The following is a 21420-nucleotide window of genomic DNA, read 5'->3' as shown; positions in this document are numbered from 1 at the left end:
TGTATGGCTTATTTCACTTAGCATAACACTCTCCAGTTCCATCCACGTTGCTACAAAGGGCCAGATTTCATTCTTTCTCATTGCCACGTAGTACTCCATTGTGTATATAAACCACAATTTCTTTATCCATTCATCAGTTGATGGACATTTAGGCTCTTTCCATAATTTGGCTATTGTTGAGAGTGCTGCTATAAACATTGGAGTACAAGTGCCCCTATGCATCAGCACTCCTGTATCCCTTGGGTAAATTCCTAGCAGTGCTATTGCTGGGTCATAGGGTAGGTCTATTTTTAACGTTTTAAGGAAGATCCACACTGCTTTCCAGAGCGGCTGCACCAATTTGCATTCCCACCAACAATGCAAGAGGGTTCCCGTTTCTCCACCTCCTTGCCAGCATTTATAGTCTCCTGATTTGTTCATTTTAGCCACTCCGACTGGCGTGAAGTGATAGAAACTTGACAGAAGACCATGGGGGAGGGGAAGGGAAAAAAAAGTTAGAGAGGGAGGGCGGCAAACCATAAGAGACTCTTAAAAACTGAGAACAAACTGAGGGTTGATGGGGGGTGGGGGGGGGTGATGGGCACGGAGCAGGGCACCTGTTGCAATGAGCACTGGGTGTTGTCTGGAAACAATTGGACAATAAATTTCATATTAAAAAAAGAATATAATTTGAACTTCAATAAATAAATAATAAATAAACAAAACAAAACCATGTCTGAAATGCATTGCCTGCTGGCGATAAAATGTGCTGTGCCTCTGGCTGACTTCGTGGGCAGGGAGCCTTGTCTCTTTAATGTTGTCAGACCCATTTCAAGCACGGGCCGGCAGGGTGGCCTCACCTGGCTGACCTGGTGGATCCTGGGCGAATGAATTGGTCACAGGACAGCCTAGGTGACAGAGCCCAGAACTTTACAGAGTCAAGGGTTTTTGTGTGAAACACATATGACTGGTTGCGGAGCCAAAGGAAGGAGACGTGAATGACTAAATCAGACCACTAAAGGGAAGGTGGTATTTTACATAAAGAATCATAACTGTAGTCATGATTGTGATCAACCAAAGGTAAGTGCAAACAGTACAGAACAGTAGCATGGAAACGGAGATGTTTGGGTTTAATTGCCGGCGGTGGGGCACGTATGCGGGGATAGTGTCCCAATTTAAAGTGAACCAGGATAGGCTTATTGACCAAGCCTTCTTGTAGCACGATCAATAATTAGAATTTTAAATTACTATACCTATGGAGATCATATACATCCTTCACTTCATATTTAAAACAAAACTCCCGATTAGTAAAAATTTAGCCTTATTCTTCTATTGAGTTTTGAGTGTCTACATGTCTTAGAACGGGTACAATATTTTCCTATATCAAGGCGCCTGAGCGGCTCAGTCGGTCAAAGCGTCCGACTTCGGTTCCGGTCATGATCTCGCCGCTTGGGAGTTCGAGCTCCACATCAGGCTCTGGGCTGACCGCTTAGTCCTGGAGCCTGCTTCGGATTCTGTGCCTCCCTCTCTCTCTCTCTGCCCCTCACCCCCTCGTGCTCTGTCTCTCTCAAAAAATGAACAAACATTAAGAAAATATTTTCCTTTATCATCTTCCTGAGCTTTCCTTGCAGCAGTAATAATGCTCATGACTGACTTATTTATAATAATTCTTAAGTTTTTCAAAATACTTACACAGATTCTATTTCAGTTGAACTGATATCATCCCTGAGAAGGACAGCGATTACTTTCCTCATTGGACCGAATAGGGTATTGAGAATTGGACCATTTGAGTACATTACTTAGTAAGTAAGTACCATGGTCATATAGCGTGCTTCCTGAGTGCTTTCCGATATTTTCCACACTGCACTTGTCTTCTTTCTGAACCTTCATCAAATTGGATACTTGTGTCTCCCTGCCTCTGTGTATCCCAGGGCTTCATTTTAATCTGTTTTATAAATAAACACATATATCAGTGTTTCCCCAAGGGTTTAAAAAGAACATTACCTTACCCTGTAACTCTCTTCATTTTCACTTTCTCTTGTAAGTTACATATGTTGGTCATTTTTCCTGTGTTCTTTACACATGCATTAGCAATATGTTAGCAATGTGTTAGCACAGTGTCAGCAATATGAATATTGATATCCGCAATATTCTGTGCACAATGGGAAGGTTTTACAAATTTGTACATAATTTCAAGAATTTTATCCATTTTCTGGATTTGGAGGAGGAGATAATTTTTACATGATTTTTTTATTGAAATATATTTGACAGAAAATTTTGTAAGTTTAAGTTGTAAACATATTGACTGTTATATTTGTACACTGCAATATGATTGTCATTGTCACATTAGTTAGCACCTCTATCACTTTGCCTAATTATCTTTTTTTTGTAATGCAATATTGTCATCTATATTTACTATACTGTATAGTATTAGTAAATACTTCCGGACTTATTTACCTACTTATTGGAATTGATACCCTGAATCAATACCTATCCTATTTCCCCCATTCCCCAGCCACTGGTAACCACAATTTCACTCTGTTTTTATTTGTTGGGCTTTTTTAAACTCCACACAAGAACACAGAGGAGGCATACTTTGTGCAAAATAGGGCATTCTTCAGCTTTTTAGAAGACTTCTATAAGCACACATGTCTCTTTCAACATATTATTTGCTGTATTTCTAATTCACTAGCCTGCAGTGCTTGTCTGGCAATGTGTTCATGAATTTCCAGAATTTCTTCTTTTCCTCTAAGTGAGTATCAAATGTCAAGAAGACTTCCTTTTTTATTTTTTAATTATTTTTTTAACTTTTTTAAAATGTTTATTTATCTTTAAGAGAGAGAAAGACAGAGTGCAAGCAGCAGAGGGGCAGAGAGAGGGGGAGACACAGAATCTGAAGCAGGCTTCGGGCTACGAGCTGTCAGCACAGAGCCCGAGGTGGAGCTCGAACCCATGAACCATGAGATCATGACCTGAGCCAAAGTCAGACGCTTAACTGACTGAGCCACCTAGGCGCCCCAAGACTTCCCTTTTTAAAAGCGTATTACAGGGGCGCCTGGGTGGGTCAGTGGGTTAAGCATCCGACTTCGGCTCGGGTCATGATCTCACGGTTCGTGAGTTCAAGCCCCGCGTCGGGCTCTGTGCTGACAGCTCAGAGCCTGGAGCCTGTTTCAGATTCTGTGTCTCCCTCTCTCTGTCTGACCCTCCCCCGTTCATACTCTGTCTCTCTCTGTCTCAAAAATAAATAAATGTTAAAAAAAATTAAAAAAAAAAATAAAGGCGTATTACCAAAATTGCATAATTTAAAATAAATATTTGCTAAAAAGTATAAAAAGACCTAACTAAATAGATTGGCTGAAAATGAGTTTAGCATAAAAATCAAAATCACTTAAGGAAATGACATAACTGACTACATATGCATATAAGAGTTGTAAAATCAATGTGGAAATTTTGAGTCCACATAAATTTTCAAAACATCAATGGCGGATTAGAATTATTTCACTTTTTTAAAAAAAACTCAATTTGGAAAGTTCCCTCAGAGATTTCAAAAATTCTTGACAACTTTGCAAACAAGCGGAGTTAGCATAACAGGCCAAAACTGATACGATATTTGGGGGAAAATAATTTTAAAATACTAAAAAATAAATAAAAATTCCTCAATCGTCTCTGAGCGCATAAAAATGTTCTTAAAAGGAACATCCTTTCTAAAGGCATGAAGGTGAATGTTAAAAGTGACAGGAGCCACACTGGGAAAAGGAAGTTCTCACATTAGATGTGGCCTGGTCTACTGCTGGCCTCTCTTGTCCTCTGTGGTACACATGGTGGCCTGTCACAGGGCTGCCACTTAAACACTGCATCCCACGGTCTCAATGTGGTTATCTTATGACGTGAGGAATGAAATGTGAATGGACTTGATGTGTTCACCTCCCATTTTCTGCCCTGGAACAAATTTGGACAAAGAAACAAAAGGTGGATTCTTTCAGACCACCCACGGTGAGGACTGCAAGAGAAATAAGATGGAAGAAGAATGGATTTCAGATGCTTTGAGATCACTTCTTGATTATTAAGCTTAGACCTTACAGGAGAGACAAACAAACTGCTATCCTGTTTAAACCATTATAACCATTATCGTCTTGCCATTTTTTTTTGAAGTAACCAACCAGTATCCTAGGCAATATAGAAAAATGAAAGAAGGGGTAGTCCAAGATGGTGGCATAAAAAGGTCCTGAGCTCACCTCTCGTGGACACAGTGAATCTACACCTATATATAGAACAATTCCTTCCGAAGAACTGAACAGCTTCTGCACAACAAAAGACCCAAAGGCCACACCGAAAAGAGTGGGAGAGATAGAGACTCCGTGATGAGAGGAACATCACCCCCAATGCAGCAACCGGCAGTAGGGAGGGATATCACCAAGTAGCCTGCACATAGACTCACCTGCTTTGGGGTACCATGAAAAAACAGTGGTTTAAAGGGCAACTGAACAGCAAGTAGAGGAGATCTATTTACTAACTGTAGAGCATCCACCAACCAGAGAACTGCTAGAACTCTCTCCAGGATTGAAGGCACCAGTGAGTACCATTGTTTATGTCCTCCCCCTCCGCTTTGATAGTGCAGGCAGGAGCAGGGTCCCAGCACTCTAGCTGGCTTCATAGAGCCACCCCAGTGTGCCCCAGGCTCTTGGCCTACTCCCAGATCCGCTGCCCCCCCCAACCCTGAGGTGGCCCTGGCATGGCATACCAACGGCCTTCCCTGCTTACACCCACCCCAGCTCCAGATATCTCACCAAGAAAGCCGTGGCACAGTGTGCTCCAGAACTCATTCTATCCTGCACTCAACCCCGCTGTCCCACCTACGTGACCCTGGTGCAGCCTGACTCAGGAACCCCATGACTGTGACTGCTTTAGCTTTAACCATCCCACTAGGGCATTTCAACATGGCGTATTCCTGATGTCCCCTACAGTCTGCACCCAATCTAACTACCCCACCAAGGTGGGCCCAGAGCACATCCCAGTACTCATTACAGTGCATGCCTGCTCCAGCTCTAGCCATCCCACAAGAGTGGCCTTCCAGCCTGCACCCACTCCAGTTCCACCTAGCCCACCAGAGATACCAGGCAAACATAGTCTACACAGCACACACTCCTATACAAGGTCCTTTTTCAATAGTAAGAGAGGTAGCTGTTCTGCCTAATTCATAGAAACAAATGAGAGGGTCAAACAAAATGTGGCAACAAAGGAATATGTTCCAAATGAACTAATAAGATAAAAGTCTAGAAAAACAACAACAACAACAACAATGGGAAAAAAAAAAAAAAAACAACTAATGAAATGGAGATAAGTAATTTACCTGATAAGGAGTTGAAAATAATGGCTATATACAAGGTCACCAAACTTAGGAGAAGAATGAAGGAACACACTGAGAACTTCAACAAAGAGGTTAAAAATATAAGAAAGAACAAATCAGGGCTGAAGAATACAAATCAGGGTGAAAAATGCACTACAAGGAATCAACATCAGATTAGAGCATATAGGAGAATGGTCCAGCCATTTGGAAGACAAAATAGTGGAAATCACCCAATCAGAACAGAAAAAAAAAATTTTTTTTGTTTAAATAGTAGCATCCACCCAAAACTGGTCCCAAAAGCAAAAAAGAGAGAGGAAGGGACAGAAAACTTATTTGAAGAAATAATAGCTGAAAACTTCTCTAACCTGGGGAAGGAAACAGACATCCAGGTCTAGAAATCACAGAGAGTCCCAACAAGATAAAACCAAAGAGATTCACATGAAGACATATTATAATTAAAATAGCAGTAAAGATAGAGAATATTAAAAACAGCAAGAGAAAAAACAGAGTCATGTACGAGGAAAACTCTCAAGGAATATCAGGTGACTTTTCAGCAGAAATTTTGCAAGCCAGAGGGATGTATTCAAAGTGCTGAAAGGGGAAAACTTACAAGCAAGAATACTCTGCCGAGCAAGGTTATTCAGAATTGAAAAATAAATAAAGAGTCTCCCAGACAAGTGAAAACTGACCGAATTGATCACTCCTGAAACTAGAAATATGAAAATATATAAAAGAAAAAAATCTCCCTGGCAAAGGCAAATATATAGTAAAGGCCACTTAAAAACTAGTATGAGTGTTAAGAGACAAAAAATAGTAAAATCAACTATAATAAGTAGTTAAGGGACACACAAAATAAGAAGAGGTAAATGTGATGTCAAACACCTAAAAACGTAGGGGTGAATAAAAATGCAGTGCTTTTTGAATGTATTTAAACTTAAGCAAATATGAACTTAAAATAGACTACCATATATATGTCAATGTATCTATTAACCTCATGGTAACCACAAAATAAAAATCTATAATAAATACATACAATAGAAAGAAAGGAACCCAATGATAACAATAATAAAAAAAAGACCATCAAACCACAATGGAAGAGATAACAGAAGAAAAAGGGAATAGAGAAGAGCTACCAAAACAAACAGAAAACAAATAACAAATGGAACAAATAGCAGTAAGTACATATGTATTAGTAATTGCTTTAAATATAAATGGACTAAATGCTCCAGTCGAAAGATATAGGATGGCTAAATGGATTAAAAAAGACAATACTAGACAGACAGATACCATATGATTTCACTCTTATGTGGATTCTGAGAAACTTAACAGAAACCCATGGGGGAGGGGAAGGAAAAAAAAAGAGGTTAGAGTGGGAGAGAGCCAAAGCATAAGAGACTCTTAAAAACTGAGAACAAACTGAGGGTTGATGGGGGGTGGGAGGGAGGGGCGGGTAGGTGATGGGCATTGACGAGGGCATCTTTTGGGATGAGCACTGGGTGTTGTATGGAAACCAATTTGACCATAAATTTCATATATTAAAAAAAAAAAAAGAAAAAAAGAAAATACCAAAAAAAAAAAAAAAAAAAGACAATCCTAATTTATAAAGATATCATTAGAAAGTCATTATTTATTTGTCTTAGTTTTGGACTTAATTTGGTTCTGTTCAAAAAACTGGAATGGACAAACATGAAAGTTAAAAAAACCGGACATCATGTATAGTGTAGATATTCCATGAGTATGCTTTTATACTGGGCTCACACTTCCATGAGAATCTTGAAGGATTTACAACACTTACACACTTGCTACCAACCTTTAATGTTGGTAGTACAAGTTAAAAACAATAACAACAAAATTGTCTTTGAGTTCTCTCCAAGCATAAACATGAGAATGACAGGGAAATATTTCGGAATATGTATAACTATAAAGAAACCTGATGATATATCAACATTTTGCATTGCTTTGGGACTTTTCTCTGAGTGCTGGTAGGCAATCAGATGAAAACTGTCATTTGTTATAATTGGACAATACTTAGCAAAATCTAATATTGGAGATCTAAACTTTCTCCTACATTAGAATTCCCGGAACAACAATCATAACATAAGCACAGTGGAAAATGTAAAGGCAGAAGTTTTGGTAACTTCTGTATTTACTTTATTTCCAAGGTAACTGTACTAACTGCTAATTTTTAATAAATGCCAGCTCTAGAGAGTCTTACTTCTTGGGCCTAGTTTTTTAAGAAGGAACCTAAAACCCTCTGCATAGAACTCTGTTTTGATGGGCATGATTGTTCTCTTTGCCTTTGAAAAGAAAATAACAATAATTAAGCCCTTAAAGCTTCCAGAGATGACGTTATTTTTTCTCCTAATAAAAAATATCAGGCTCTTGGTACACAGGACTTAATTAATATAATTGGTTTCATCATAACTATCAACCTCTCAGGAAAAATTTTGTTCTCTAGATGTACAATCTGCATAGAATTCCTTAAGTCTTTACTATGGAGAAAATTACTGGTCGGCCAGAGTTTAACAAATAGTATTGTAAAGAAGTGTACCTATTAGAATGACAGATTTCATTTAGCAGAAGATTTTAAAATCCTGTCAATATGATTTCCATTGAGAAAGTTTTCAGTAAAATAATAAAAAATGAATGAAGGAAAATAAACCAAAAAACAAGACCCATGTCTACTAGAAACTCACTTCAGATCTAAAGACATATACAGACTGAAACTAAAGGGATGGAAAAAAAGATATTTCATGTAAATGGAAATAAAACAAAAGTTGGAGTAGCAATACTTATATCAGACAGAATAGACTTTAAAACAAAGACTGTAATAAAAGACAAAGAAATGCATTATATAATGATAAAATGGGCAATCCAGAAGAGGATATAACATTTGTAAATATTTATGAGCCCAACATAAGAGCACCTAAATATCTAAAGCAAATATTAACAGACATAAAGGGAGAAATTGATAGTACTACAAAAACAGTGAGGGACAGTAACACCCCACTTAGATCAATGGATAGGTCATCCGGACAGAAAAACAGTAAGGAATCATCAGCCTTATATGACATATTAGACCAGATGGACTTAAAAGATATATACAGAACATTTCACCCAAAACCTGTTAGAATACACATGATTTTCAAGTGCACGTGGAACATTCTTCAGGATAGATCGCATGTTAGGCCACAAGACAAGTCTCAATAAATTGAACAAGATTGAAATAATATCAAACATCTTTTCAACCCTAATGTCATGTGTGTGATATACACATATATGTGATACATATGTGATATACATGTATATGTATGTATGTATGTATGTAGACTACTAGTCAGCCATAAAAAAGAATGAAATCTTACTATTTGCAACAACATAGATACATCTACAACATATTATGCTAAGTGAAATAAGTCAGACAAAGACAAATACCATATGATTTCACTCATATGTGGATTCTAAAGAACAAAACAGAAACACAGACTCACAAATACAGGAAACTGTTGGTTACCAGGGTGTATAGGGTTGGTGTGCAAATAGGTGAAGGGGATTAAAAGGTACAAACTTTCAACTATTAAATAAATAAGTGACAAATAAATAAATAACTATTAAATAAATAAGTCATGGGTATATAATGTACAGCATAGGAAATAGAGTCAACAATATTGTAATGACTATGTAGGGTTATAGATGATAACTAGACTATCATAGATGATAACTATAGATAGAAGATCATTTCGAAATGTATAAAAATTTAAGGTAGTATGATATCAAATCATGGGGCGCCTGGGTGGCTCAGTCTGTTGAGCGTCTGACTTCAGCTCAGGTCATGATCTCGCGGTTTGTGAGTTTGAGCCCCGCGTCGGGCTCTGTGCTGACAGCTCAGAGCCTGGAGCCTGCTTCGGATTCCTGTGTCTCCCTCTCTCCCTGAACCTCCCTTGCTCTCATTCTGTCTCTCTCTCTCTCTCTCAAAAATAAATAAACATTAAAAAATTAAAAAAATATATATCAAATCATTATCATGTACACCTGAAAGTAATAGGATATTTTATGTAAATTATACTTCAACTGGAAAAAAAAGATTAAAAGCTGCAGAAATGGCTGCCTCAAGGTACACGCTCCTAAATGAACAAAACGTTCACTAAAAATGAAACCCAAGTGACTGCAACTGTCATTTTCAATCCTATCATTTTAATCCATTTTGAGGGGGAACAGTGAATAATTTGCAGTCAGGCACCCTGTTTAGATGTGGAAGCATGTGGAGACGGTGTATACTGGGTATATACCGAGTTTGGGACACACAAAAATATGGAAGATAAATTTTGCATATTTCATAATTTTGCCTTGGGCAAATTTTCTATAAATAGATAACATTTTTCCCATCGGTAGACTGAACTGCCATAGTACGCGCGGTATTATAAAGACTTTTTTTACACACACTAAGTAAAGCATTCTGGAGATTACCTAAGTAATTTAAGTCCAAATATTTTTGTACTCATGCTTTCTAGTCCATTCTATATGACTACCTCCGAGGTTCTCCGTGTCCGCATTTTTCTCTGGGTGGCGTTGTAGAGATACGTTCTTTTTGTTTTAGCAGCCTTATGCCCAATGAAGCATTTTGAAATTTTATATGCAACATGCATGAATTTGGCTGTATTTGTCTAATTTCGTTTTGGTTATGAAAATGAGTTTTAAGCAATACGGATTGGTGCTTTTCTCAGCATAATTGAAGACGATATAGTTCCTGTTAATTTCTGGGTATCAGATTTAACCACAGGAGGCCAGACCTCTGGACAGAAGCCAAGTCTGTTGATCCATATGCCATATAAGTAGGACACTTATTTATCCCCGCTTTGTCAAGAAGTATTTATCCCCGCTTTCTCTTCTCTTGGGCAGAGACCTCACTTTCATCACTAGTTGTTGGGTCACTTATGTGATAATAGTAGAAATTGGTTTCCTTAGGCTAGGGCTTTTCCATGCAGTACGGCTTACCACTAAGCTGGTCATGAGGGTTTAAATGGATCACGAATGAAGTAGGCCACATTTATATATTGTGACACTGTAATTTTAACATCATTAATTTTATCATTAATCACTCAAGCCATTTATGCATTGATAGTCTCATCTTCATATTTTAAGTGATGGAATTTCCTAATAACCATATTTTAAAAACCTAATTTCCATAGAAGCTTTGTTTCTTCCTAGTACAACTATACTAGATACTGATAAATCAATATATAATTTTTTTCTTTATCCCTGGATATGAGGGATAAAGAGACGAGAACATTTGGAAATTGCACATTTGTTCTTGCATTATGTCTTAATATAGATCAATTTATTTAAGACAATTATACAAGCAAAGCCTTAGAAATTTCAGATGTGAATAGGAAAAATAGTATGGACATGATGAATGTGTCTCTAGGGGAAAAAAAGACATTTTTGTTTTCTGAGAAAAAGGTTAAGTTTGAAATTTCCAGTTAAGATACTGTTATCTTGTTAATGAACCAACTGCAAAATGAAATATTTTTCTCATAGTTTTTTTATAGTATAAATCTGAAATTACTAATGTATATTTTAAAACTCATGTTATTGAAATTGCTGGCACTGATCAGTTGTGTTTAATGGACTTTAAAAAAGTTTTTTTAATGTTTACTTATTTTGAAGGAGAGTGAGAGAGACAGTGCATGAGTGGGGGAGGGGCAGAGAGAGAGAGAGGGATACACAGAATGTGAGGCAGGCTCCAGGCCCTGAGCTGTCAGCACAGAGCCCGATGCGGGGCTCGAACTCATGGACCGTGAGATCATGACCTGAGCCGAAGTCGGACGCTTAACCGACTGAGACACCCAGGCGCCCTTGAACTTTCTGAAACACCTAGAAACATGCTCTTTTATTCAGGTATTGTGACAATAGTTCTGCAGGGTGACAGCATAAATCTCACTGGCATTCACTATTGTATCATTGGGGATTCTCTAGACAACAGAACCAGTTCCACACCTATCTGGATACAGACACTGAGAATAACTTCAAGGAATTGGCTCACATTACTTTGAGCTGGCAAGTCTGAAATCTGAAGGATAGGCTAGAAGCCTGGAAATGATCGGGCAGGAGGAATTGGTGCCGTAGTCTTGAAGCCAGAGTTCTTTATCAGAGAAACATCTGAGTTTGCCTGTCAGTAAGGCCTTTTAATCGTTTGCATGAGGCTCACCCACATTGTCTCGAATAATCTCACTTCATTAGTCAAAGTGATTGCAGATGTTAGCCACATCTACGCAATACCTCCACGGCAATGCCAACATTAATGTTTGATTGAATAACTGGGTTCTAGATTAAGTAACCGGTATGGTCAAGTTCGCATATAAAAGCTAACCATCACAGTCCACTCCTTATCACTTTGGCACCCAAACACCCCTCCTTAACCTACTTAACCTCCAAATAGAGGCCATAAAGTCATCCTTCCAACCAAGAAAAGGCAACTATCCTTCACACAACCTAAAACACCAGTCCTTTCCTTTGAAGGGAATGCAGAGTCCTCAAGCAATACTCACTCTTCTCCTTGATATGAGAACATTTGAACTGTCACTTAATTGCTGTGATATGAAAGTTTATATTATTTTTAAACATTTTTAATGTTTATTTATTTTTGAGAGAGAGAGAGGGAGAGAGAGAGTGGGGGAGGGGCAGATACAGAAGGAGACACAGAATCCAAAGTGGGCTCCAGGCTCTGGGCTGTCAGCACAGAGCCCGACATGGGGCTCGAACCCATGAACTGTGAGATCATGACCTGAGCCGAAGTTGGACACCTAACCACCTGAGCCACCCAGGTGCCCCAAAACTTTATATTATTAAGAAATTATATGTTAGATGAGAAAATGATGAGAGGAAAGAAAACAAAGACATTTAATACACATAGGTATACATATATATATCTTAAATATATATTATATAAATATATAATATATATTTAAGCAGATATATATACATATATAATATATATGCATATTTAAACACATTGATGTGTAATGTATACTATATATTGTATAATATACTATATATGACATATATATACATATACAAACATATACATAAGGAAAAAAAGAAGAAACACAATTATAGTCTTCTTTTCTGCAACTTAACAACATGGTTGCAGCTGTTAACTTACACCTATCTTCTTCCACTATCCATTGCATATTCAACTGCCTCAGCAAGCACCTCAGCTGGTCCTGGTTCTTTGTCTCATAGGGAGCTCCAAATTTTCATTCCAAAGGGTCTGACCCATTAGGGGTTGTGTTTTGTTTTTTGTTTGTTTCTTTGTTGTTGTTTTGTAGTTTTCCATTGACTTCAACCACATAGCCCTAAGGTATCTCCTATATTCCACACATATTCTTATTATCTTCATTGTGGAGTAGCAGTCCAATTTCCCTTGGAAGTCAGGATCAATCATCCCAGCCAGTAATGTAACTCCTTCTTTGCCTGTTGACTCAGTCTTGAAGAGCCTGAGTGGCTAGGCAGCAATCTTAGTTTCCAGTTCGTTGGAATCATTGTGTCTCCTGCCAGAAGTATTTCTCCCTTTGAAACAAACACCTCTAAACCAGAAGAGCCTAAGTTCTTAGGACTGAGAAGTAAAAATTTTGCTAATGGGACACTCAGGGTAATAATGGGTGGTACCTCTTCCATTTCCTGTTTTGAATCTTGGACCCATCCAGCCTTGTTCTGGGAGAAAGAACACCATATAGTTGAGGCCAGTTCAGAGCTATATATACAGCCTTCTGGAGAGACTTACCCCAGGCTTGCAAGATATTGCCAGCTGACACTGTAATTGAGTCTTCAAAAGTCCATTACACTGTTTCATAAAGCTTGCTGTTTCAAGATGGTGAGGCACATGGTCGGAACAGTAAATTCCATGAGCTTGGATCTATCCCCTAATTCAGTCACTGTTAAGTGAGTATCTTGATCAGAATCAGTGCTGTATGGAATACCAAGACAATGTAAGTCCATGGAAGGTAGTTTTGGTAAAAGGATTGCATACGGGAGGGGCACTTGGGTGGCTCAGTTGGTTAAGCATCTGACTTCGGCTCAGGTCATGATCTTACAGATAGTGAGTTTGAGCCCTGTTCAGGCTCCTTGCTGACAACTCAGAGCCCGGAGCCTGCTCTGGATTCTGTCTCCCTCTTTCCTGCCCCTTCTCTACTGGTACTTGCTCTCTTTTAAAATAAATAAACTTAGGGACACCTTTGTGGCTCAGTCAGTTAAGTGTCTGACTCTTGGTTTCAGCTCAGGTCATGATCTCACAGTTTGTGGGTTCAAGCCCCACACTGAGCTCTGTGCTGACAGTGAGGAGCCTGCTTGGGATTCTCTCTCTCCCTCTCTCTGTTTCCCTCCCCTACTCACTCTCTCTCAAAATAAATAAGCTTAAAAATAAAGAACAAACAAAATACACTTAAAAAAAAGATCACATACAGGAAAGGCAAGTCTGTATCCAAAGTGTTTACTCCAATAAGAACAAAACATTTGCCTTTCTAATATGGAAGCAGTCCAATGTAATCAACTTGTCATCAGGTAACTGGCTAATCATCACAGGGAATGGTGCTACATCAGACTGAGCGTTGATCTCTGTTGTTGGAAGAGTAGGTATTGAGCAGTGACTGTAGCCAGGTTGACCTTGGTGAGTGGATATCCGTGTTGCTGACCCATGAATATCCTCTCTCTCTGCTACAGATGCCACTTTGCTCATCTGTCCATTGGGCAGTGAGTGCAGAAGTAGATGGGGGAAAAGGCTGACTGGTATTCACAGAATGGACCATCCTATTCACTTGGTTATTAAAATCTTCCTTCGCTTACTTCACCCTTTAGTGAGCATTCATATGGGATACAACCATCTTTATGGGTTTTTTTTCCACTTCAGAGACTGGAAAATCTTCTCCAGACTTCCTTGTCACTAATTTGTCCAATCATGTTTTCTCTAACTCCCTGACTATCCATCCAAACTATCGGCCATAGTCCATGAATCCGTCTACGCTCATAACTGTGTCCATTTGTCCTCCCAAGTAAAATGAACAAACGGGCGCACTACTTAAAGTTCTGACAACTGGGAAGATTTCTCTTTGCCATTGCACTTCAGGAGTGTTGTAGAAAGAGGCTTTAGCGCTAAAGCCATCCAATTTTAGGTGATGCCTATACAATGTGCAGAATATCTGTAACCCAGGCCTGACTTTTCCCTTCCTCCGTCATCTGATTGTGAAGACCTCCACGTAAGGCCATAGATACAGGCTGGGAGAGAGAGAAGTCAGGTGGGGCCAGGAGTGGGGGGCCATTGGAATTTGAACTGCTTCTCCATGCAACTTACTTGTGCCTTCAGAGACTGCTCAGATCCAACTATATGTATATAGAGAGAGCCTACACACACACACACACACACACACACACACACACACACACACGTATATATATACTTAGAGCCCGGGCTGAAATTCACCTATAGGAACCTGCCAAAGACTGCAAACACCATCCTTATCTGCCACTGACACTCCAGGCACCTTGGATGTGCTGGATCGTATGGCCTAAGTGCAGAGAAGCTCACACAGCGGCCTGACATGTTGCAGAGCCTTTTCTTTTCCTTGGACTCACTTGAAATTAGCAGCTTCTCAGGTCACTCAGTAAATTGGCAGGAGTAGCTTACTTAGATGATGACTGCTGCCTGCAAGATTCAAAGAGTCCCGTTAGGCATTCTGCCTCTTATTTGGCTGGAGGAGGGGCCATATACACCAACTTACCCTTCGCCTTAGAAGGGATAGCTCAACATCACCCATACCACCGGACCTCTATAAGTTTCACCGAGATAGATCGTCCACAAATTTTTGGTGGATTTATGTCCCACCATCTGACACGTATATCTTACCCATAAGTCTACAATAGGTGCTGATCTCCTCACGAGGTCAAATTAGCCTAATGTCATCAAAGCAAAGGACCAGTGTGATGTCTTCTGGAAAGGAGAGGTGGTCAAGATCTTTGTAGTCTAAATTATAACATTGCTGGGGGTTGATATACCCTGAGGTAGGACAGTGAAGCTATATTTCTGGTAAGCAGACTCCTTCTGGTGAGCTTATGGACAAGTATTGAGGAGAAAAGCATCTGCCAGATCATTAGCTGCAGAGCAGGTACCAGAGGTAGTGTTAATTTGCTCAAGAAAAGAACCATACCTGGTACCACAGCTCAGTTGGAGTCATCACCTGGTTAAACTTCTGACATTCCACTGTCATTTTCAAGACCATCTATTTTTCTGGACTAGCCAAATAGGTGAGTTGAGTGGGAATGTACCGAGGATCACTACCTCTATATTCTTGGACTTCTTGATGGTAGCATTAATATCTGTAATCCTTGCAGAAATGCAGTAGTGTTTTCCTATTTGTCTTGGCAGAGACAGTTCCAGGGGCTTCTACTTGGCCTGTTCTATCATCATAGCCCTCACTCCCCAGAATAAGAAACAATGTAGGTATTCTACCAGTTGCTAAGTAGTCTACTTAAATTGTGTATGCTGAGGCTCTGGCAGTAACCACGGGATGGGTTCAGGAGTCCCAGAATTCACTGTGAGATGGGCCTGAGATATAATTCCACTTACCACCTAACCTTCAAAAGCCCCCCACACTAACTGAGGAAACTGTTTTGGTTTGGGATCTCCTGGAATTAAGTGTCACATCAGTTAAGAGTTGGTATCCAGTAGTCCTTGAAAAGTCTGATTATTTCCCATTCTTCAATGAACAGTTATCCTGGTAAAAGACACATGTCCTTTTGAGGAAAGCTGTGAAAAAGGTTAACCAGGCCCCTTTTTCAAAGGTATCTGGCCTCCCCTCCTTCACTGGGGTTCTGGGCCTATAAAGTGGTTCAAGTCTGGGAATTGATTGAAGGTCCATGACTGTTTGGGTGAATCAGGATAGATTGTGCACTGGACCTAAAATTCTGCTTTTTAAATTCCAGTTAAAAAATAAATAGGCCTCCCATCTATTTCAATTTTAGGAACATGTAATCAGCTTGCCGAGGTGATAGGTTTCTGAGAGGCAGGCTATTCTGATTACTGCTTAGAAGGCTCTGATGCCCATTCTGGTAACCATACCCACTTTACCTTTGGTACGTAAGTGTTGCCACGTGGCCCCTGCCACCCCAGGATACAATTAGTCCCCTGCATTTAAGGCTCCAGTTCAGCAGCAGCACTTTGCACTGTAGCTGCTAACCTACAGAGGTGACCACAGAACTCTTGGGCAGTGTTGGTTTCCTACAGCCGATTCCTGTCTCACAGTCATGGTAAGAGGTGTGGGTGAGCGGGTTGCCCACTCTGGCACCCCAATCCCCCTAAACCTTTGAATCCCTTCCTCTACATTCAACCACATTTCCAACTCTACTGTCGTGGGCCATCTTCCAGCCCATGTTTTAGCCAATCTGCCAAACGAACTGGCAGAGCCCTGCTAATCCCACAAGGTAAACCATTAAATCCAGAATCTCTGTTTCGTGGGGCCATGTCAGTAAATTTGGCCTAATTCAACTTTATGTGCCTTCCACCAGTATCCCATATTCCTTTTGTGTGTGTGTGTGTGTGTGTGTGTGTGTGTGTGTGTGTTTATTTTTGATATAGACAGAGTGCGAGCAGGCAGGGGCAGAGAGAGAGGGAGAGAGAGACTCCCAAGTAGGCTCCATGCTTGTCAGCACAGAGCCCGACGCGGGGTTGGAACTCACAAACTGTGAGATCCTAACCTGAGCCGAAATCAAGAGCCAGATGCTTCACCGACTGAGTCACCCAGGCGCCCCCCATCCTACATCATTAATATCTATCTCAACACACATTCCTCAGAATTCTGTCTGTAGAAATTGAAAAAAGAAATCATTTTGCATAGGCGTATCCAGTGCTGATACTTTATATATTTCTGTAGCTGTATTAGTGTTGTCTTTCATACTGGAAATAGAATCACTGGTGCCTTTAAATCTAATCAGATGAGAGAACAATTCTGGAAACCCCAGTACCAATTCACACAACTTCTCCTTAAAGGTTCTATTCCTCTAAAACCACTCTTGGTTCCAGAATCAGTCAGTCAGGATTCTCCAGACAAACAGAACCCCTATGTATGTATGTACACAAACATATATACATATACATAAATATAAATATTTATGTATGCATATGGAGACACACACACACACACACACACACACATGCACACACGTGAAGAGAGAGATTTTAAGGAATTGGCGACATGACTTGGTGGCTGGCAAGTCTGAAACCTTTACATCAGCCTGGCAGGCTGGAACTCTCAGGCAGTTGATAGTGCTGTCTTCAGGCCAATTTCTTTCTTCAGAGAATCCTCAGCGTTTGCTTTTAAGGCCCTCTGACTTATTGGATAAGGCTGATGCATATTATGAGGATAATTTCCTATAATTAAAGTAAGTCGATTATAGATATTATCCACATGTACAAAGTTTTTCATGGCATAACCTAGATCAGATTTTGGTTGACTAACTGAGGACTATACCGTAGTCAATTTGACACATAAAGTTAACTCTTACAAATACCAAGCCTTTTTTATTCCAGAGTCTGCAGGTTGGCTGTGAGTAAGTCTATTTAGGTAGGGCGTGAGGGTGTCTCTGCTTCACCCTATGTTCTGTGGGCCATTTAGGAAAGTTTTCCTTTATGTATGTCATTGCGGGGCCAGGCTAAGTGGAGGGCGGCTTCTTGAGAAGGCTCTTCTCATGCAAGAAAGACAAGAGAGCAGGTGGGAACATGTGAGGCCATTAAAGAAACCAATATATGGTCACTTCACTATTGGCAGGAGCAAGTCACATGGTCAAGTCCAGAGTCAATGTATGGACAAGCCACGCTCTCCATGATAAATATATGGCATGGAAGAGGATGCCAGGAAAGATACAGAATCTGGGTCAATCATTCAACCTTCCACAAGTATTTGCATATGGTAGCTTAGAGTTATTTACAGCCTTGACATCTTTTATCGTATCTGTAGAGAACTACGAGTTATCAGTATCACTTTCACCCAAATGATAGTGTTCATCTAAAAGATATTCTTTTGCTGTGGTGTTTCATTTTTCAAACCTATTTTTATTTGTTACTAAGTCAGATACTTTATTATGGATATATTTGTTATTTGATGAAGGCTGTCCCCAACTAAATATAATTTATTTCTGACATCATAGGTGGTTTTATATAAATGAGAAGAAGCTAAAGGGATCAGGTAGAGTTATATGTTTGCTTTCACTTGGAGGAACAGCTGGAGGTTTAGTCTAATTTTGCCTGGATAAATATTACTGTGGTGCACCCTTAGGATAAATATTACTATGGTGTACCCTTACAACATGGTTATCATGTGCACATGTACTTCCTTGCTGGAAATAAATAAATGGGGGAGGAAGAGGCATATCTTTTATCCAGAGTAATTTCATATAATTCATGTAGACACTTCACCCTCAAGGAAGGAAAACATACCTCTCCACTTCTTAAGTAGAAGCTGCTTATAGTGACTTCCAGCCAAAGAGTAAAGTGTGGAGAGAGGGGGAAAAAGAGTAACTTACCCGTGGGGAAGCCTGACACTCTCCCAGCCGGGAGGTCAAGGTCAGCCTCCCCAGTGAGAAGTCCTGATGACAGTGTGAACCTGTCATATGCTGGTGAAATGGCACTTATCTCTGTGGCATCCTCCCCAGATCTCTTAGCTCTAGTATAATCATGAGAAAAACATCAGAATAATTCCAATGGAAGTACACTCTACAAATCACTGACTAGTACTCCTCAAAACTGCCAAAGTCATTAAAAAAAAAAAACAAGGTCTGAGAAACAGTCACAGCCAAGAGGAGCCTGAGATGTGGTGAAGAAATATAACACAGTGTCTAATGCAAGATGTTAATAATAGGGGAAAAAGAGTGTGGGGTGTATGGGACTCACCTGGCCATTTTCACAATATTTATGTAAATGTAAAGCTGTTCTGACATAAAAGTTTATAGAAAAAAAAAGGCTCAAAATATTTGAAACGAAAGAACTGAATAGATTTTACTCCAATTTTTAAATTTATGGTCGCTGAAAACAGTTTTATTATAGCTATGATATTTATTGTTACCTACTAATTAAGTTGTTTTAAATCTCATAATTTTTTTTGGAAGAAACATCTGATATTACGACCTAAGTTAACTTTGATAAAAGACAATAGAAGTTTCAGTAAAAAGAAGGAAAATGTTAAAAGCGATGTAGGCACAGTGTAGCAATATAGGCACAGTGTGCCATATTATTAATAATGATGTCTTATATGAACTGTAATATTCAGCATATGAAACTAACTATGAGATTACATTTAGACACATGGCTAAATAGCTCATCTATTTCTCGAGTAGCTTTTCAGTAGCAGAAATTGGTCTTGGAGATACCGGGTTTTTATATAATCAATAAATATTGAAATTCTACTTTTATGGTAAAGGAATAACTTTCTGTCAGTGTTGGAGATAAAAAGATATTTATAGTTTCTTCAAGCACAGTTTTTAAGAGCAACATTGAAAAATAATCGTTAAGGCTAACAACCAATTTCTCACGGAGATCGAAACATTTAGTAACTTATATCATCAAATTGTAATTTTTATTATCCAATTGCCTTTCCTTTGCAAATGACTTGTTGTTACCTAGCCTTCTTATCATCAGCTTGCTGATGCGTGCCAATAAAGTGGATCCAGGCCCGCAACCCACAAAACGTACTGAGGGAGAATACTCAGTACACTATGCTGCCTGTTCAGTTAGCTGTTGAAAATGGTCAGCCTCTTTTCTTTCAGAGGCAGTAGGAATCATCCAGCGAGAGCATCAGTGAACTTCTTGTTCTGGTTCACCCACACCTGCTTGATCAAGTGTTTATCATCTAGTACAACAGAAAATGACAAAGAGGGAAAAAACAGGTTAATGTTTTAAGGATTCAGAGGAGGAATAACTTTGAGGAGCCCAGTCTTCTAATGCGGAATTCACCATGCACTTTACTTTGAAGTCTCATTTACCTAAGCTCTGTTGTATTTTGGTGCTGCAATTTTTTCGTTGTGTCAGGGCATCAGTTTTCTATGACGGCCCTCAGTTTTATTAAGTTGACCACATAACTAAAATAAAATTCTCTGGGGCGCCTGGGTGGCTCAGTCGGTTAAGCGGCCGACTTCGGCCCAGGTCATGATGTCGCGGTCCGTGAGTTCGAGCCCTGCGTCGGGCTCTGTGCTGACAGCTCAGAGCCTGGAGCCTGTTTCAGATTCTGTGTCTCCCTCTCTCTGGCCCTCCCCCATTCATGCTTTGTCTCTCTCTGTCTCAAAAATAAATAAATGCTAAAAAAAAAAAATTTAAATAAAATTCTCTAAAATCGTTTTAAAAAAAAAAACCCACATATGCATTTATACTTAAATCTGTGCTCACAATTTAGGTATTATAATAACCAGAAAGTGAAACTGTGCCAGACATTTCATACATCGATTTATCTTAATATTATTCACTCTGATAAACAGCTTGTTTCCTTACATCATACTGTTTGTGAATAAAATTGTAAGTTCCAGAGAGGATTATTCATGCATGTAGCTGTTTAATTAAAAAGAGAAAGATTAGTCAACCTTTTTCCAGGAGATAACCGAATGAAAGGCAACTTTTAATTACTCCTTTGAAGTTTCTTTCCCAGTTGCAAACTCAGGTTTCAAAACGAACTCTGGGAATGAGCGAACACTGCAGAGAGGAGATCGATCCTATCATGGATCCTGTCTGAATGCTTGGTGGAGTGGGTCAGACCAAACCCTGGCAGTATGTCTATGCTTCACAGCATAGGGAGGGGTTAACACTTTACTTTTCGCTTCCTTCCTCTGTCTTCATTGCACCCGGGGAGTTCTTGTCCCTCACAGGTGGCTGTAAACACAGTTGGCCCGTAGGATCCGCTCCATAATTGCTTACACTTTATTAGCAGTCTGCACGCTTAACACTCGACGCGGTGCTTGATGGCTTCCCATGTTTCTGTCTTTTCAGACGACATCCTTTGCGGTGCCGTGGCACATGGATTTCAGGACTGCCTGTGAAGAGGTATGTTAAACGGCTTTCTGCT

The 21420-nt window shown here is 39.6% G+C and overlaps 1 protein-coding gene across 3 annotated transcripts in view; it reads left to right on the top strand.

The window, feature by feature from the left end:
- The window catches only part of SNTG1 (syntrophin gamma 1), a 902129-nt gene that overhangs the window by 539394 nt on the left and 341315 nt on the right, over window positions 1–21420 (top strand). For all 3 annotated transcript variants that reach the window (XM_086695809.1, XM_025922739.2, XM_086695810.1), the window contains exon 4: window positions 21345–21398. In XM_086695809.1, the coding sequence (XP_086551935.1) occupies window positions 21372–21398 (27 nt within the window). In that variant the 5' untranslated portion in view covers window positions 21345–21371. The remainder of the gene's footprint in view (window positions 1–21344; window positions 21399–21420) is intronic.

Source organism: Puma concolor, chromosome F2 (assembly GCF_028749965.1).
Source record: "Puma concolor isolate L17-30 chromosome F2, mPumCon1.1.hap2, whole genome shotgun sequence".
NCBI classification, from domain to species: domain Eukaryota; kingdom Metazoa; phylum Chordata; class Mammalia; order Carnivora; family Felidae; genus Puma; species Puma concolor.
Note: the sequence above shows the minus strand (reverse complement) of the source record. Positions and strands in the feature narration are given on the sequence as shown.